Source organism: Olea europaea, chromosome 18 (genome assembly GCF_002742605.1).
Source record: "Olea europaea var. sylvestris chromosome 18, O_europaea_v1, whole genome shotgun sequence".
In the NCBI taxonomy this organism is placed as follows: Eukaryota; Viridiplantae; Streptophyta; class Magnoliopsida; order Lamiales; family Oleaceae; genus Olea; species Olea europaea.
The window spans coordinates 15,703,537-15,719,248 of NC_036254.1; the positions used below are offsets into that span (position 1 = coordinate 15,703,537).

At 32.0% G+C, this 15,712-nt stretch overlaps 1 protein-coding gene across 1 annotated transcript in view; it reads left to right on the top strand.

Moving 5' to 3' along the window:
* The window catches only part of LOC111366796 (purine permease 3-like), a 29,957-nt gene extending 23,251 nt beyond the window's left edge, over positions 1-6,706 (top strand). Inside the window, exons 4-5 of the mRNA XM_022987491.1 lie at positions 6,360-6,630; positions 6,693-6,706. Of these exons, the coding sequence (XP_022843259.1) occupies positions 6,360-6,630; positions 6,693-6,706 (285 nt within the window). The remainder of the gene's footprint in view (positions 1-6,359; positions 6,631-6,692) is intronic.
* The last annotated feature ends 9,006 nt before the right edge of the window (positions 6,707-15,712 follow it).

A 15,712-nucleotide genomic window follows, 5' to 3' on the forward strand; every position in this document is an offset into this window, starting at 1 on the left:
TTTAGCTTATGAGAAGAGCTACTTACTTCACAAAAGAAATGTCACATATGAAGGTCTATCCATAATAATGATATTCGTATCTCGTTATTTCTTATGTGGATTATTTATAATCAAATCATATTTAATTTGTGTCTAATATTCACATCTCATCGTGATTAACAAATTACTAAATTTTGAATCTATGGACTCTATGGTTTAATTTATTAGAATAATAATTCAAATAAATTATGGACCTTATCATAAACAAAATGCTCAATAATATTAAAAGTGCTTACGTTCAAAATTGATTGGATTTAGGACATGAAACTTAGACTATTTATGCATAGGACATTGCCAATAGCTATAGATTTCTATTTTTCTGTATGTTTTATTCTCTAATGACAGAATTTCACACAATAATTCATATTATTGAATCACCATGTCTTAAAACTTAAGGTATTAGAGATAATGCATTTATTATCATATTTTCTCTCGAACATGTCCCATCATGTGAAAACATTGACAAGATAATTTACATTGCCACGTCATCAAGTAAGATGCATGAATAATATTAGCACATCAAGCTACCAATATAACAAGTGATTTCATATTTCTCATTGATAAAGAAATCTGATATAGATATGCAATAAACACATCGTATAAAAATTCCTATCCAGACATTACAAGATTTTAAACGAGCTACATGAAGGAAGATTTTTTACCACATCAATTTATCAGATAGCCCATCATAGTTTGCAAGAACACAAATTTCCTTCCCACCATCTCCCCATTTGGTAACACTAAGCGAAAAAGACAGAAGACAATTCTAGCTTTGATAAAGCATATTAGTTAATACGTAATGCCTGAGGAAAATGAGAGAAGGAGCATCACAGATACTCCATCTGAGATAAATGCGTCAACGATATTTTAAATGGAATGGAGACCCAGAAGGAGTGATCAAATCAAGTGTTTACATAAACTTTTATCCTTCGTTCACTCAATATCACGTTAGATCTTTCTATTGAATTATTTGCTAGAGATAACTAACTTTAAAATTGTAGATCAATTTAGATTTAGATATACTATATCACTACCAAAGAATATGTACTAATAGCCCGTGTACTCACAATTTCGGGCTTACTTGGTTTTGGACTTTCCTGCATTCCCTTTTGTGCTAAAAATCTCGTCACAGGGGGTACTCTGTACAAACAAAGAATTGAAATAAGCTAAAGTCTCATTTTTCCGGCATTTTCACTTTGGTCCCTCAATAATTGAAATTTAGCTCTCAAGTTCTCAAGCTTTACATATAAGCCACTCATAAAAAATGCTACATGTACTTCAGGCGGTGTCCACCTGGGTGTGTGGATTCCCCTCCATGTAAGGGAGGTGGACACCTAAATGGACACTGCGACATACATGTACCATCGCCTATATAAAAATTTGGGGTACTACATGGTCAATCAACTCTAAAAGGGGCAACAAGTTCATCATGTGCAAAACTATCTTTAGGACCTACTATAACTAGAGACGTTTAAGTAGAGATTGATAATTGGGATAGTCCTCCAAATTTAAATCAAATTTGATTAATGGATATAAACTGAACTTTATGGATTTCTATACTTAGCTATAATATAAGATATGGCTAAACAACGAAATCGTCAAACCGGAAAATCGAACCAAAACCGTTTTCTCGAAACCGTTGGTTTGGTTCCACGTGAATCCATCAACATTTTGTTTTTGAATTGAATATTCATGAGTCATCACAACTGTGAATGTAAAACCGTCAAATTGGGTAAAGTGTTGAACAATTAATATTAAACCACATTCATCGATTCTCCATTATAATTAATCAGACAGTAAAATCTAGATTTTAATTAAAATGTGCACATTTCATTTCCTTCTAATAATTTTCTCAAATTTTGTTCAAATTCAAGTCAGATTACCAAAATTCTTTTATTTTTTGGTAATTGTTTTTATATTTTTATTGGTAGTTATGTTGTTCTGTTCTAATAATTGTTGGTTTTTCGATCACCCTTAAAGTAATTCGCTAATATTTAGATGAAGTAGAAGTTTTGAATGATTCACAAAAAGTCATAGTAGCTAGGTACTATTGTATTTGAATTTTTTTATTCATTTTCTTTTATTAATTATTTTATATCATTTAACTATAATCAATGAATTCATGTACTATATTCTTATATTTATGCAAAAAAATGAATCATGTATTACACTTGAATAAGGACGTCGTAGCGTCGACTAAGAGTTTAAAATATTTATATCATGTTGTTGCATTATAATGGTTATAATTATATAACATTGATTTGTAATTTTTTTAATAATACAATTTATGTTTTAACATGAAATTTTAGACTTATATTTATGATTTAACTTATTTGATATATTATTATTTTTTTTTTGGTTAAACTGTGGTTTTGAATCCAACCAAAAAAAAAAGGGTTTGGAATGATTTGTTTGGTTTTGAAAAATTTCAAACCATTTTAAATGGTTTGATTTGAAAATTTGTTTCAAACCGTGCAAATTGAATCGTGTTCATCCCTATTATAAGACAGCTATATTCTATAATTAATAAACATATGATAGGTTTAGATTCGATTATATATGAGACTATGAGTTAAACAAGAATATACAATTGTAACTTCTTTATTTGAAGTTTTAACCATATTGGGCTTTTAACGTCGTAAAAAGTTGTATTGCATTACGCCTAACTCTCCAAATCGTTTCTTAGGTAGATTCACTCGGCAAAAAAATTGATAAATCTAAAACTCTACCAAAATATGCCCCCATCAATAATGGTTCTTTTCTTCTAAAGACAACATCGTGTCCGCTATCAATATTGAAGAGGCAATATATTCACCGAAAAGACAATCCAATGAATTCTAATTCTACAGCTAATTGATAATGACAAAAAATATAAGCATTATGCCTAGATCCAATCAATTTTGAACATATACATTTTACATATGTTCAACGCTTTTTATTTATGACAAATCTATTATTTAATTGATTAAATTATTATTCTAATAAATTGAATTAATAGAGTTCGTAAATTCAAGTTTTGGTAACTTGTTAGTCACAAGAAGTTGTGGTAGTGAGAAATAAATTATATATGACTGAATCTTAAATTATTTATAGTCGTAAGTAATAGTAAGATACGGATACTGCTATTACTGATAAATCAGAACGTGTAGCAATTCTCATTTATGAAGTGAATAGTTGATCTTATAAGTTAAAAAGGTAGTGACATTTATCTCCCATTTGGCCACCATTATTTGAAATTTCAATGGTTGTAGTGGTTTTCAAAGAATAAGTGATCAAAAATGAAGAAAAAGTCTTACAATTACATATAATATTATTTTATTGGAGAAAGTATGCTTGATAAGAAGAGAGACAAAAATGAATTATAAAAGAATGATGTTTCTAATTCTACAGCTAATTGATAATGACAAGAAATAAAGTATTGTGCCTATGTCCAACCGATTTTGAACATATGCACTTCTAAATTTGTTCAACGCCTTTTATTTATGATAGATATATTATTTAATTGATTAAATTATTATTCTAATAAATTGAATTAATAGAATCCGTAAATTCAAGTTTTGGTAACTGGTTAGTTACAAGAAGTTGTGGTAATGAGAAACAAATTACATATAACTGAATCTTAAATTATTCATGGTCGTAAGTAATAACAAAATACAGATACCTTTATTATGGATAGATCAAAATGTGTAGCAATTCTCATTTGTAAAGTGAGTAGTTGATCTTACAAGTTAAAAGGTGGTGACATTTAGCTCCTGTTTGACCACCATTATTTAAAATTTTAATGGTTGTAGTGGTTTTTAAAGAATGCATGATCAAAAAGGAAGAAAAAGTTTTAGAATTACATGTAATATTACATTATTAAAGAATGCATGATTGATAAAAAGAGTGATAAAAATGAACTATAATTTTAATGGAGCCAAAAAGGGGCTCAAAAGGATAACTAAAAGAATGATGTTGCTAATTAATTAATTGACAGGTATTGGACATTTGTACAATTAATTAATGTGTTTGCTTATTAATGAACCAAATTATTTAATTCATGGATCAAGTTTAATTTATTAGATTAATTAAAATTGGATCGGGTTAAGTTTAAGTGATGAGCCAAACTCACCTAAGTTTCTATTATTAAGATATTAGGATTTGAGAAATCATAATAAACATTTATAAACTTGCTAGCATAAGGAAAGAAAAAATCCTAATTCTTTCATTTTAATTCACTGTGTGGATTTTTATCAAAGCCTGGACAATTGAATAACTGATTGTTCTTTACCGAATTAATTAAAAGTATAATTTTTATCATAGTTTCTATCTATATACAAAACATATTTGCGGTAGAAATTGAAATTATTTTAGTGCTGATTAAATAAATTTTTAATAGTGATATCAAAGCCTATTTTTATGCTTATTAGAAATTATTTTGCATGTTAGAACAATCAAAAGTTGATTGTTATTATTTTTCTTGAATCTAGTAATTTAGAAAAAGTATTTTCATGTTTAAAAAAATCTATTTTTTTAAACGAAAATTAATTTACTTGGTTGAAAATTGGGTTGGAGATGGATGGACTGATGGTTTAGACGCCATCGTCGAAAAGATGACACATAGGCGAAGCAACAATGGGCGCTACTTCACAGGTTGCGAGTACAACATAATAGCACCCAGGTTGCTGACTCCCTAGTTTGTTGTTGTCGGAACGTTGAGCTTTTGCCGTCTTCACCCTAACAATAATTTTAGGATTTAACGAGTCAAAAACCCTTTTCTCTCCACCCCATGGGTGAGCCGTCGCCTACTACAACTAACAACCACCACCACCATCCACCTAAGCCATCGGACTCACCCACCACCGGTAGCCTCTCACCGCCCTCTACAACCTCTGTCCATCATCTTCTCACAAATCCACCGGAAACAGCCCTATTCTCCAAAAACCCTTTAGTCCTTATCACCACACAACCTTCCCACCCACATCCCAAGCCGTCGGGCGCCGCCACAAGCGTCGGCAAGACCCCTTCCTCACAATCCCCCAACCTACCTTGCCTTAGGCCACCCAAATTAGCCACGGCCTCCACCGATCCTCTCCAACCCGTGATCAACCTTCCAAGCAACTCCCTTCTTTCCGGCCACACCCACACTTCAAATCACCCACCATATATCTCTCCTCCCCTAGCCAGCAGTTCCCATGGAGATTTGTCAACAAAATCATGCCAAATTTAAATGTTCAGCAGGCACCTTACAGACGGGATTGTGTGCAAAATCTAATTCAATTGGTGATCTTAATGTTTTACAATTAAATAATTCAACCCCCAATCATGCAATTGAGGGTGAATTGGGACAATTGAAGCCAAGAACGTATGCTAAGGTGTTAAATGGGTCTCTAGTAAATGATTTGGATTTAGATTAATGTTCTTTGGAATTAAATTTTAGTAAGCCTCAGTGTGATAATGGTCGAGTTAAGGTGGTTCCTCCTATAGAGGTGGCTGTCTCAGGATGTGAAATGTGGATGTCGACCTTGGTTGGTTCATTTGTTGGAAAGAAATTAGCTTTTCCTGTAGTGAATTCCATTGCTCATAAATTGTGGGACAGATTTGGCCTTAAAGAAGTTCTATCCTCAGATGCTGGGTTCTATTTCTTCAAATTTGATTCTCTCCACCAAGCTCTTTTAGTTCTTGAAGGAGAGCCTTGGAATATGGCTAATAGGCCACTTATTTTGAATCGTTAGAAACAAAATATGACTCTGGCCAAGGAGAATTTACAATGCATTCCTATTTGGGTGAAGCTTTATAATATTCCTTTTCAGTATTGGATAGCAAAGGGATTAACTCATATAGCTAGTGCTGTGGGACGTCCTCTACGGACAGATGTGGTCACTCTTACAAGTAAACGTCTTAGCTATGCACGTGTTTGTGTTAAGATAAATGCTTTGGAAGAGTTAGTGGAGGATTTTGATTTTAGTTGTGCGAATGGGGATTGGTTAACTATTTGTGCTGAGTTTGAATGGGTCCCCATTAAATGTTCGAAATGTGGGGTATTTGGCCACAATTGCTCTTCTCAAATTAAGCCTAGTGAGAGTAAGGGTAAGCTCGTTTGGGTCGCTAAGGATAAGCCTAGCTCGAGTGATGTAGCTAATGAGAAACCACTTATTGAAGATGAATGGACCCATGTCTCACATAAGAGGAAATCTTCAGGTAGTGTTGATTCTGGTGTTGCTATGCCTATTCAAGAAGATGACATTCATACTTTGACGGATAATTCTATGGAGGTACAGGAAGAGGTTGATCTGCAACCTTCGCATAGGGATCTTGGAAAGCATTTGGTGGTTGGTAAGGTGAGTCATGGAGAAATTGACAAGTCATCTTCACCTAGTAATCCTGATTTGCAACTGGTGGTCTCGAATGTGCCTAATGAGAATACTAAAATTGGGGAAGAAGGAGAAGTTTCTCCAATTCCACTTGCCATTCTAGGTGAAGATGATAGTGATACATCTATCCCTCAGTCTAACATGTTGGCAACAAAAGCTAGAGGTTCACTTCAGAAAAAGAAGAATGGATTGATGGACAAGTATAAAAAGGGCAAGAAGCATCACTACCCTAGGGAAGGTAGATGGCGTTAGCCATTTTGAGGTTGTGATTCTCTCCTTGACTTTAATCATGTTTTTTAGATGCTGGAATATGAGAGGGTTAAATGACCCCCCTCAAACAATCTGAAGTAAAGAACCTCATTGCTTCCAATAGGCTTTCTTTGTATGGGTTAGTGGAAACTAAAGTTAAGGAAAAGAATCAAAATAAGGTGATGAATGTCATCTTCAAGTCTTGGAGTGTCCTTACGAATTATAATTGTTCTCCGCTCAGCAGAATTAGGGTATGTTGGAATCCAAATGATATAGATGTATTGCTGGTGGGTTGTTCTGCTCAAGCTATCCATGTTCGTGTTAATGCATGTAATGATAAATGGAGTTGTGTGGTGTCAGTGGTATATGGGGATAATACCTCAGTTAAGCATGTTGATCTATGGGCTGATTTGGTAGCTAGGCATGGAGGTTTTATTTACTTAGCATGGGTGATTATGGGGGACTTCAATTATGTTCTCTCTCGTTTAGAAGTGGAAGGTGGTTCTTCTTCTTGGCTTGCATGGCAAGATGATCTTGGAAATTTCATGCAACAGTGGGTTTGGATGATTTGAAGTTTGATGGCTATTTATATACGTGGTCTAATAAGCATTTATCTGATCCTATTCTAAAGAAACTAGATCGTGTATTGGTGAATTCGAAATGGGAGGATGAGTTTCAGGGCTCAGCAACTACCTTTCTTACTGTTGGTGTGTCGGATCATTCTCCTATGGTTGTGAAACTTGTAGAGTTACCACGTAGGAAGATTCCATTTTGCTTCTTTGATTATTGGATGGATCACCCGGATTTTTTTTCTTTGGTGGCTCGGGTTTGGGGTGAAATGGTCGTGGGAACTCTTATGTTTTCTCTATGTTCGAAGTTGAAGAAAAAGCTTGCCTTGAAAGATTTTAATAAAGAGCATTTTTCACATCTACCTACGAAAGTAACTCAAGCTCGATCTAATCTAGAACATATTCAGTATTTGATTCAACATTCGCCTTTGGATCCATCTTTACACGGGGAGGAGGCTCGATTACTTAAGAAATTTTGCAAGTTGAGTAGGGTCGAGGAAGGTTTTTTAAGAGAAAAAGCTCACGTTAAGTGGCTGAATTTAGGAGACCAGAATACTTTCTTCTTCAAGGCTAAGAAAAGTCACTATGCCAAGAATAAGGTGGTCTCCATTTGTAGAGATAGTGGTACTAAAGTAGAGGAGCCGCATGATGTTAATAAAGTTATTGTGGATTTCAATCAAAATCTCCTTGGACAGCAACCTAATGGTGAGACTCTAGATATGGACTTGCTTCAAAGGGTTCTTCCTAAGAGTATCTCAGCGTTGCAACATGAAACCCTTGATAGAGATGTGTCATTTGAGGAGATTAAGGAGGTTTTGTTCTCTTTGAAAGATAATAGGGCTCCGGGCCCAGATGGTTTTAATGTAGGTTTCTTCGAGAGGGCTTGGAGTATTGTGGAAAATGATGTTCTATGTGCCATCAAGTCCTTCTTTGACTCGAGGCTGTGCTTCCGGTACATGATCTATGTGCCACCAAGATAACGTACCGGAAACACAGCCTTCTTCTGGTACGTTATCTTGGTGTTCCACTTATCTCTACCAAATTGCAAGCTTCAGATTGTAAGGTGTTGGTGGATCGTATTATAGCAAGGGCAAAGAGTTGGACTTGCCGCACACTCTCCTATGCGGGTAGGTTACAACTTATTAAGTCGATGTTATTTTCTATTCATGTTTATTGGTCTTCTATATTTATTTTACCTAAGGCCATGATCAAGCAAGTGGAAGCTAGTCTACGAGCCTTCTTGTGGAAGGGATGTGACCTTGGTAACAGTGGGATTAAAGTGGCTTGGGCAAAATTTTGTATGCCTGAGGAGGGAGGCCTAGGTCTGTGGAACATGGAGATATAGAATAAGGCTGCTACGTTAAGACACCTTTGGTCGCTTTGTACGGATTCTGGGTCCTCTCTTTGAGTTTCGTGGGCATAGTGCTACTTACTTAAAGGTAGAACCATTTGGGAATTGAAATGTCCTAGGGATTGCTCTTGGATTTGGAGGAAGATTCTTAGAATTAGAGACATAGGGAGGGACAAAATGAAATTTAAAATTGGTAATGATAGACGTGCTTCACTTTGGTTTGATAATTAGCATCCTCTTGGCCCTTTAGAGAGGATTCTTGGTGAGAGGATCGTTCATGAATCTAGATTGAGCAGATTAGCTAAAGTGGCTGATATTGTTGACGATGACACTTGGAGATGGCCATCAGCTCGTTCCTCAGCATTGTCTGATTTCATGTAAGGCACACTTGATACTTTTCGACTGGATTGTACTAGAGAGGATGTCTTACAGTGGGTGAATGATGTGCATGGAGTCTTCTCTGTTCAGAGCAATTGGGAGTCTCTTCGACCTCGTTGCCCTAGGGTGACCTGGTATCACATTGTATGGTTCCCTAAATGTATTTCTCGTCATGCATTTATTGTTTGGCTAGCAATTCAAGGTGGCCTCCATACACAGACAAAGCTTCTTCGCTTTGGCTTGATACAAACTATGCTGTGTGGTTGTTCAGAAGAGGATCTAGACCATCTTTTCTTTGCTTGCCCATTTTCTGAGCATGTTTGGCAAGCTCTGCATGCGAAATGTAACCTGCCTTGGGTTCAGCGAAGATGGTCAAATGCTCTTTCTTGGATCGAGCAGTTTCATGGGAGGTCATTGCATTCTACTATTATTCATTTGATGTTTACAGCTTCGATTTATGCTATTTGGCGTGAGCGTAATGTTAGGACCCATGATGAGGCTCCTAAACTTGAGTTCGCTGTTATTCGGGACATTGTTTTTACTATTTGTGCACGAGTGCATTTATGTAAGGGCTTGGCTCCATCTAATGAAAATAGATGGTTCCAACGCTCATGAGGTTTTTCTGTGAATATTTTCTCTTGTCATGGCTAGGCTAAAAATCTAGGATCTTGTTATTGGTGCTAGGAATGCATATATTCCTAGCCTTGTTTCCTGGGGGTATGCCCCTATGATCTTGTACTTTATTTTCACACTATGGATATAATACACTTATCTTATCCAAAAAAATAATAATAATTTTAGGGTTTCAGTTTGATTTTGAGGCTGGGGCCTCTATGCTAATTTACAAAATTATAGGCCCCTCGTTGTAATATGATTTTAGGGTCATGGTATAATTTTAAAAAGAGAGGCTGAAAGGGGCAGTTTTTTTATTTTGAATTGGGTTGGAATATACTTTTTCAAAAGGGGTTTTGAATGCAATTTTGAAAATGAGCTTAAATTTGATTTAAAAAAGGCTTACCTATATTTTCATTTTTTGACCAAAAATATAATTTTGATCCGAATTGAAATTTTATTTTAAATTCATGAGGTTTTAAATTATTATTAAAATTAGATTTGAACTTAAAACATTAAACTTTGAACCAAAATTATATTTTATTTTATTTAGGAGTTTTATTCAGAATTAAAATATTGATTCAATTGAAATCAAAGTTGGACTCTAACTTGATATTTAATTAGAATTCGATTTTAATTTGATTGTTCCACCATAAAATTTTCTTGGAATTAGAGTTGGATTTAATGTGGTATTTAATTAAAATTAGATTTTAACTATATTACTCCATCCTATAAATTTGTAATTGGAGTTGGACTCTAATTTGATATTTAATTAAACAAAATTTTCCTAAAATATATGTGGAATTAGAGAGTGGACTCTAATTTGATATTTAAATAAAATCTGATTTTAATCTAACAAATTTGCTAATTTAATTAATTAATTAATTATTTTGATCCATTATATATATAGGGGGGTCTACAATATATTAAAATTGTGAATTGAGGAGCAACTTTTGAATACCAATTTTACTCTTACTTATTTAGTTATATGCCAATTCTACCCTTATATATTTAATTTAATACAATTTAATAAAATTTAACTTTATATAATATACATTTAAGTGTAATGCTATTGATTAAATTATTTTTTTATTAATTTCTATAAATGGTTCTTTAAGGCCATCATTTGAGCTCCTTAAACATCCATTTTTCAATTTCATTTTGAATTAATTCTATTAATCAAATTAAAATAATTTTTTTAAATCTCAAAATGAGAATTTAGGGTCATCATTTGAGTTCCTGAAACAACAACCATTTTCAATATCATGTTGAATAAATTGAATTGTTGCTTTTAATAAAAATCCCTTATATTTTTAGCTATACGTCAATTCTATCCTTATATAACGTAGTATCATTTAATATAATTTAACTTCATTTAATATCCATTTAAATGTAATACTTATTATTTTTTATTGGAGTACTTAAAATTTTACATTTAATCAAATTAATTTTAATTACTTAAATTACATTATTTAAATTAAGTTTACCACTTAAAATCTAAGCTCACGTATAGATGTAATTTTATTATAATTACATAATAAATTATATTAAAGGTTGCATTAATATAATGATAGATTAATTATCATATAAAATAATATTTATTATATTTTTAATATGATTATATATGTAGACGAGCTTTGATTTTAAGTGATTAAACTTAATTTAATTAATCTAAAATTACGAGTACTCCAATATGAAAAATGAACGCTATTCTTAAAAGAAGACTACATGAAATTAAATTTTCATTAATCTATCATTAGTGTCACCTTTAATATATTATAATGTTATTTATACTATATATATATATATATTATTTATATAGGTGAGCTTCACTTAAAATCAACATTCATCTACTTATATAATTATATTATAATTATAATATATATAAAAATAAAATGTGGAGATAGATGAGAAATGTTCAATTTATAATTTTATTTTTATATAACATTGTCAATATTCTCATTCAAAATTTATAAATTTCACGTTTAATTAATTAATAGTTGATAATTTAACTATTTAAATACAATGAACAATAAATTGAAAAGAAAAAAAAAACTGCTTAAATGTGATCAGCAATTAGAAGGGAAAGAATCAATGATGGAAGAAATTATCCATCAACAAAAAAGTTTATCGTACAGACAAAATGAGTAATTTTTTAATTTGAAAATTATTTACGTACCTTTAGTTTACTTATACGTAAACATTTTGAACTTAATCAAATGTACATCTTTTAATTTGATTTTTCTTCATGTCTATCTATACCATAAAATTGGTCGATGTCGTTGTAATAGTTGAAGATAGGGTCCAGCCAGAGTCTAGTTTAAACTAATCATTTCACGTAATTTTCATAAAACTTTTATTTATATGTATATTCTTTAATAATTTAACTTTTTCTTTTTACAATATCAATTGCCTTACTTTAAAAATATTACGTATATCATTCATTCCGCACATAAGACATGCAACGCACGTGCTTAATACTAGTATATAATAAAAGTTGCAATTGAAGGTACAAGATGAGGAGGAGACCATGGAAATAGTGCATTGCATATGTCAATGCCATACTCCAAAGGAACTAAGCAACTGTCTACCCTTTGGCGTAGGAAAGCTAGTTTGAATTAATCCATAATTGTCCACACTATATAAGTATGTTTATTTTCATGCTAGAGGTATGGTATAATGCGTATAATTATATTGATGAGACATTTGAATGAAATCCCAAGCTAAAATATTAAGTCAGTTTGTTATACGTCTTTCATCATTACAGCAAAAAAATGAGTCACCACTTAATCTCAACTTGTCAAGTATCATTGAAGGCTGGTCTATTATGGATATATTTGATACTACGAAAAAATAGATATTTCTAAATGATGGGTTCGAGTTAAGTAAAATTTATCTTTGTTGAGTACACTCAAGGAGATAAAATTCTAGAGACATGTAACACATATGATGTGTAAATAAAAAGAGTTATTAGCTTAATGATCTCAGAGTTGCACAAAGATACAATTGAAAATAGTATCTACTTAAATATTTTATTAAGGTTTGTTGAGTATACTCACGATCTTAAAATAACAAATGAGATCTAAGCTCATTGGGAATCAAGTATGAATTTTATAATTTATATGTGAGTGTCATAAATTTGAGTTAAACATTGGGAGCATAATTAATCTAATAAAAAATCATGTTAAATTAATTGATGCATTTCTATATCTTAATATTTTAATTTTTTTGTCATTTACATTTATTGATTTATGAGTAACTATATAAATTTGAGAGGCCTATTGAATAACAACAATCAGGCCTAATTTTCTTGATTAGCATCTCAATCTAAGAATCATTTTGAGGTATGAGAAAATTAGTTATGTTCTTGAGTAAATCCTTCCAGGGACGCTGGTGTCTCGACTAAGAATAAGGTGACTGTTATAATAAACACAGTGATAATGATAATGCCGCAACATGTATGATTGATGAGTATATTTTACTCACGAGTTTCATACTATTTTAACTTGATTAGTGGTTGTAGCTTATGAGTATTGAACTTTTTGTTGTTTTTTTTTTTTTTTTTTTTTTTTTTTTTTTTTTTTTGTTTATTAGCATTATTTTATAGCTTTGATGATGTAGTGTTAATTAATGAAAAATGAGAAGAAAAAGGGCAAGGTTCAAAGTTTGGGGACTAAAGTATAAATAAGAAATAGTTGTATTGAATCTCACAATGAAGATTTCATATTCGAGAATGCTAGCGATCAATTAGATGTAATTAGAAATAAAAAAGGATTGAAGTATGATCAAAATACTTTCACAATTCAATTTTTAACTGCACAAATATGTTCCATATTTTTAGCTAGAGATTGAGACTTATTTTTGACCTTATAAACGTTCAAATTGGAAAATAGCTTTTGTTAGTAAAGTTGTATCCCTTTGAGTTATAGTTACGACCCAATTTGAATCATCTCAATCGGATATCAAGAGAGAATATTATGTTAAAAATACTAAAAGGTATGTAGTGTTTAATTTTTTCTTGAGAGACGACTGCATCAAATCCAAAAATTTTAACAGAAAGGCAGCGCCGCTTGCTATTTTTTAGGGCGCGAATTTTTGGTCTTTTTAAATTCCATAAAAATTTCAAATTCAAAGAAAACATGAGACGAAGTACAAATATAAGAGAAAAAAAACTTAAGAAGGTTTCCAAACATTGAGATTAAAAAACAACTCAACTTAAGATTAAGGAGAGTGAATCAAAAGAGAAACACATCAAGAAATCAAGGGTTTAAGTTATTGATTGGAAGATGGAGAAGAAGATCTTGGTGCAAGCATTATCCCTTTTTCTACATCTCTCTTTAAAATTCGGTGATGTACTCAATACAAATATTTTCTTTAATACTTTGAATTACTTAATCAATAATTCAATGATGTTGTGAACCTTTTACAAATAGTGAGACAAGTTTTAGATTTAGAACATGTGTTAAAATTTGATAATTTAGTATAACATGTAGATAAACATATGCTAATTATTGCGGTCTTATATAAATTCTTAGAACAAATATTTGATTTAACTAAGATATTATCATATAGAGATATGTGATTAAATTAGTTAAATGGGCTCAATGAGAACTAGTGAGGCGAAAACTAAATACGATAGCAAAATTCGATCGAACATTACATTAGATTTATGAATCTCGAATTAAGGAATCCATAAATGAAATTGTTATACCTTATTTTTATGTAGTTAGATCAAAGATAAGTCACCAAATCACAAATTCTTTGTTTTCATTAAATAGAAGTTAGAAATAATAAATTAACCATTAATGTATAGTTCTCATGGGTATGACAATCCGGACTCAAAGCTCCACTGTATTACTTGTTATGATATTGGACTCTTCAATATATAAAAAAACAAGTTTTTGGGCCGTTCCTGAGGAACTATGTAACTTTAGTCTTAGTATATTTTATTTTTGAATGTTATTTGATTAGTTTATTGTTTTTATTGTTTGCTAGATAAAAGGTGTTCGTTGTATACTTCCTTCTTGAGGTCGTCTAAAACCATTTGATTCGAAAATAGAACGTACATTTAGATGCAGACTCTAAGAAAACCAACCAAAACAGAAACTTTAAATGACTGACGATAAAAATATTTCAATACAGCCAATTAGACAAGTAGCTACAAGAATAGCAGTACTACAAAATTAGTGAGTTGAGATAAATGAAGGAGACTTGTTAGCCTCAATGTTCTTGATGTCTATAGTAGAACCCGTTCGCTCTAGTATTGTATTTCCTAATTTTGAGGTAAATAATTTTTAGATAAGGGCAGATTAGATCAACTTGATTGGCAACACTCTAATTTTACGAGTAGCTCATGAAAACCCCAACATACATATATCTAGATTCCTCGGGATTTATCAGAATTTTCATACTCCAGGAGTTAATGAAGATGCTATCAAGCTATGTTTGTTTCTTTATTCATTTATGGATGCGAGTTTAGAGGGGCTAGATGTTGAACCTCATGGAAGCATTACTACATGGGAGGAACTGACTAGAAAATTGAAAAATTTTAGTAGCAAAAATCCGATTGGAAATTGAAATATTCCAACAAAGAGAGCGGAGAAATTATCACGAGGTATTGAATAGGTTCAAGGTGCTAACAAGAAAGTGTCCTAATCATGGAATTGCCATAAATAATCAAGTACAATACTTCTACATCGAACTTTTAACACTGTCTTAATCTCAAGTGGATTCATCTGTTGGTAGATCAATCATTGGTAAATCAGTTCAACAATACCTAGACTTGTTTGAGCTAATTGTCACTGCATATATAATGTTCTCATCAGAAAGAGTGGTACCAAATAAGGCAGCTGAAATTTATGAACTAGACAGCACAATTTGGAACAATAAAACTACTTCTGGAAAATGGCAGAATTTTACTTTTAAAGGGTACCAAATTTGTTCCTGAATTAGAAAGAAACTTAGTGTCTCTAGGAATGTTGGATGACATGGAGTTTGACATAAAATTGGGTCAAGGATAGATAAAAATCTTTAGGGATAGTGATTTAATCATTTCTATCCCAAAGAGACATGGTTTATACTTTCTAAATGCAAAACCCTTACTTGGATTTTCAGCAACAGTTTTAGATGATAAAAATAATCTTGCAAAATTGTGGCATTGT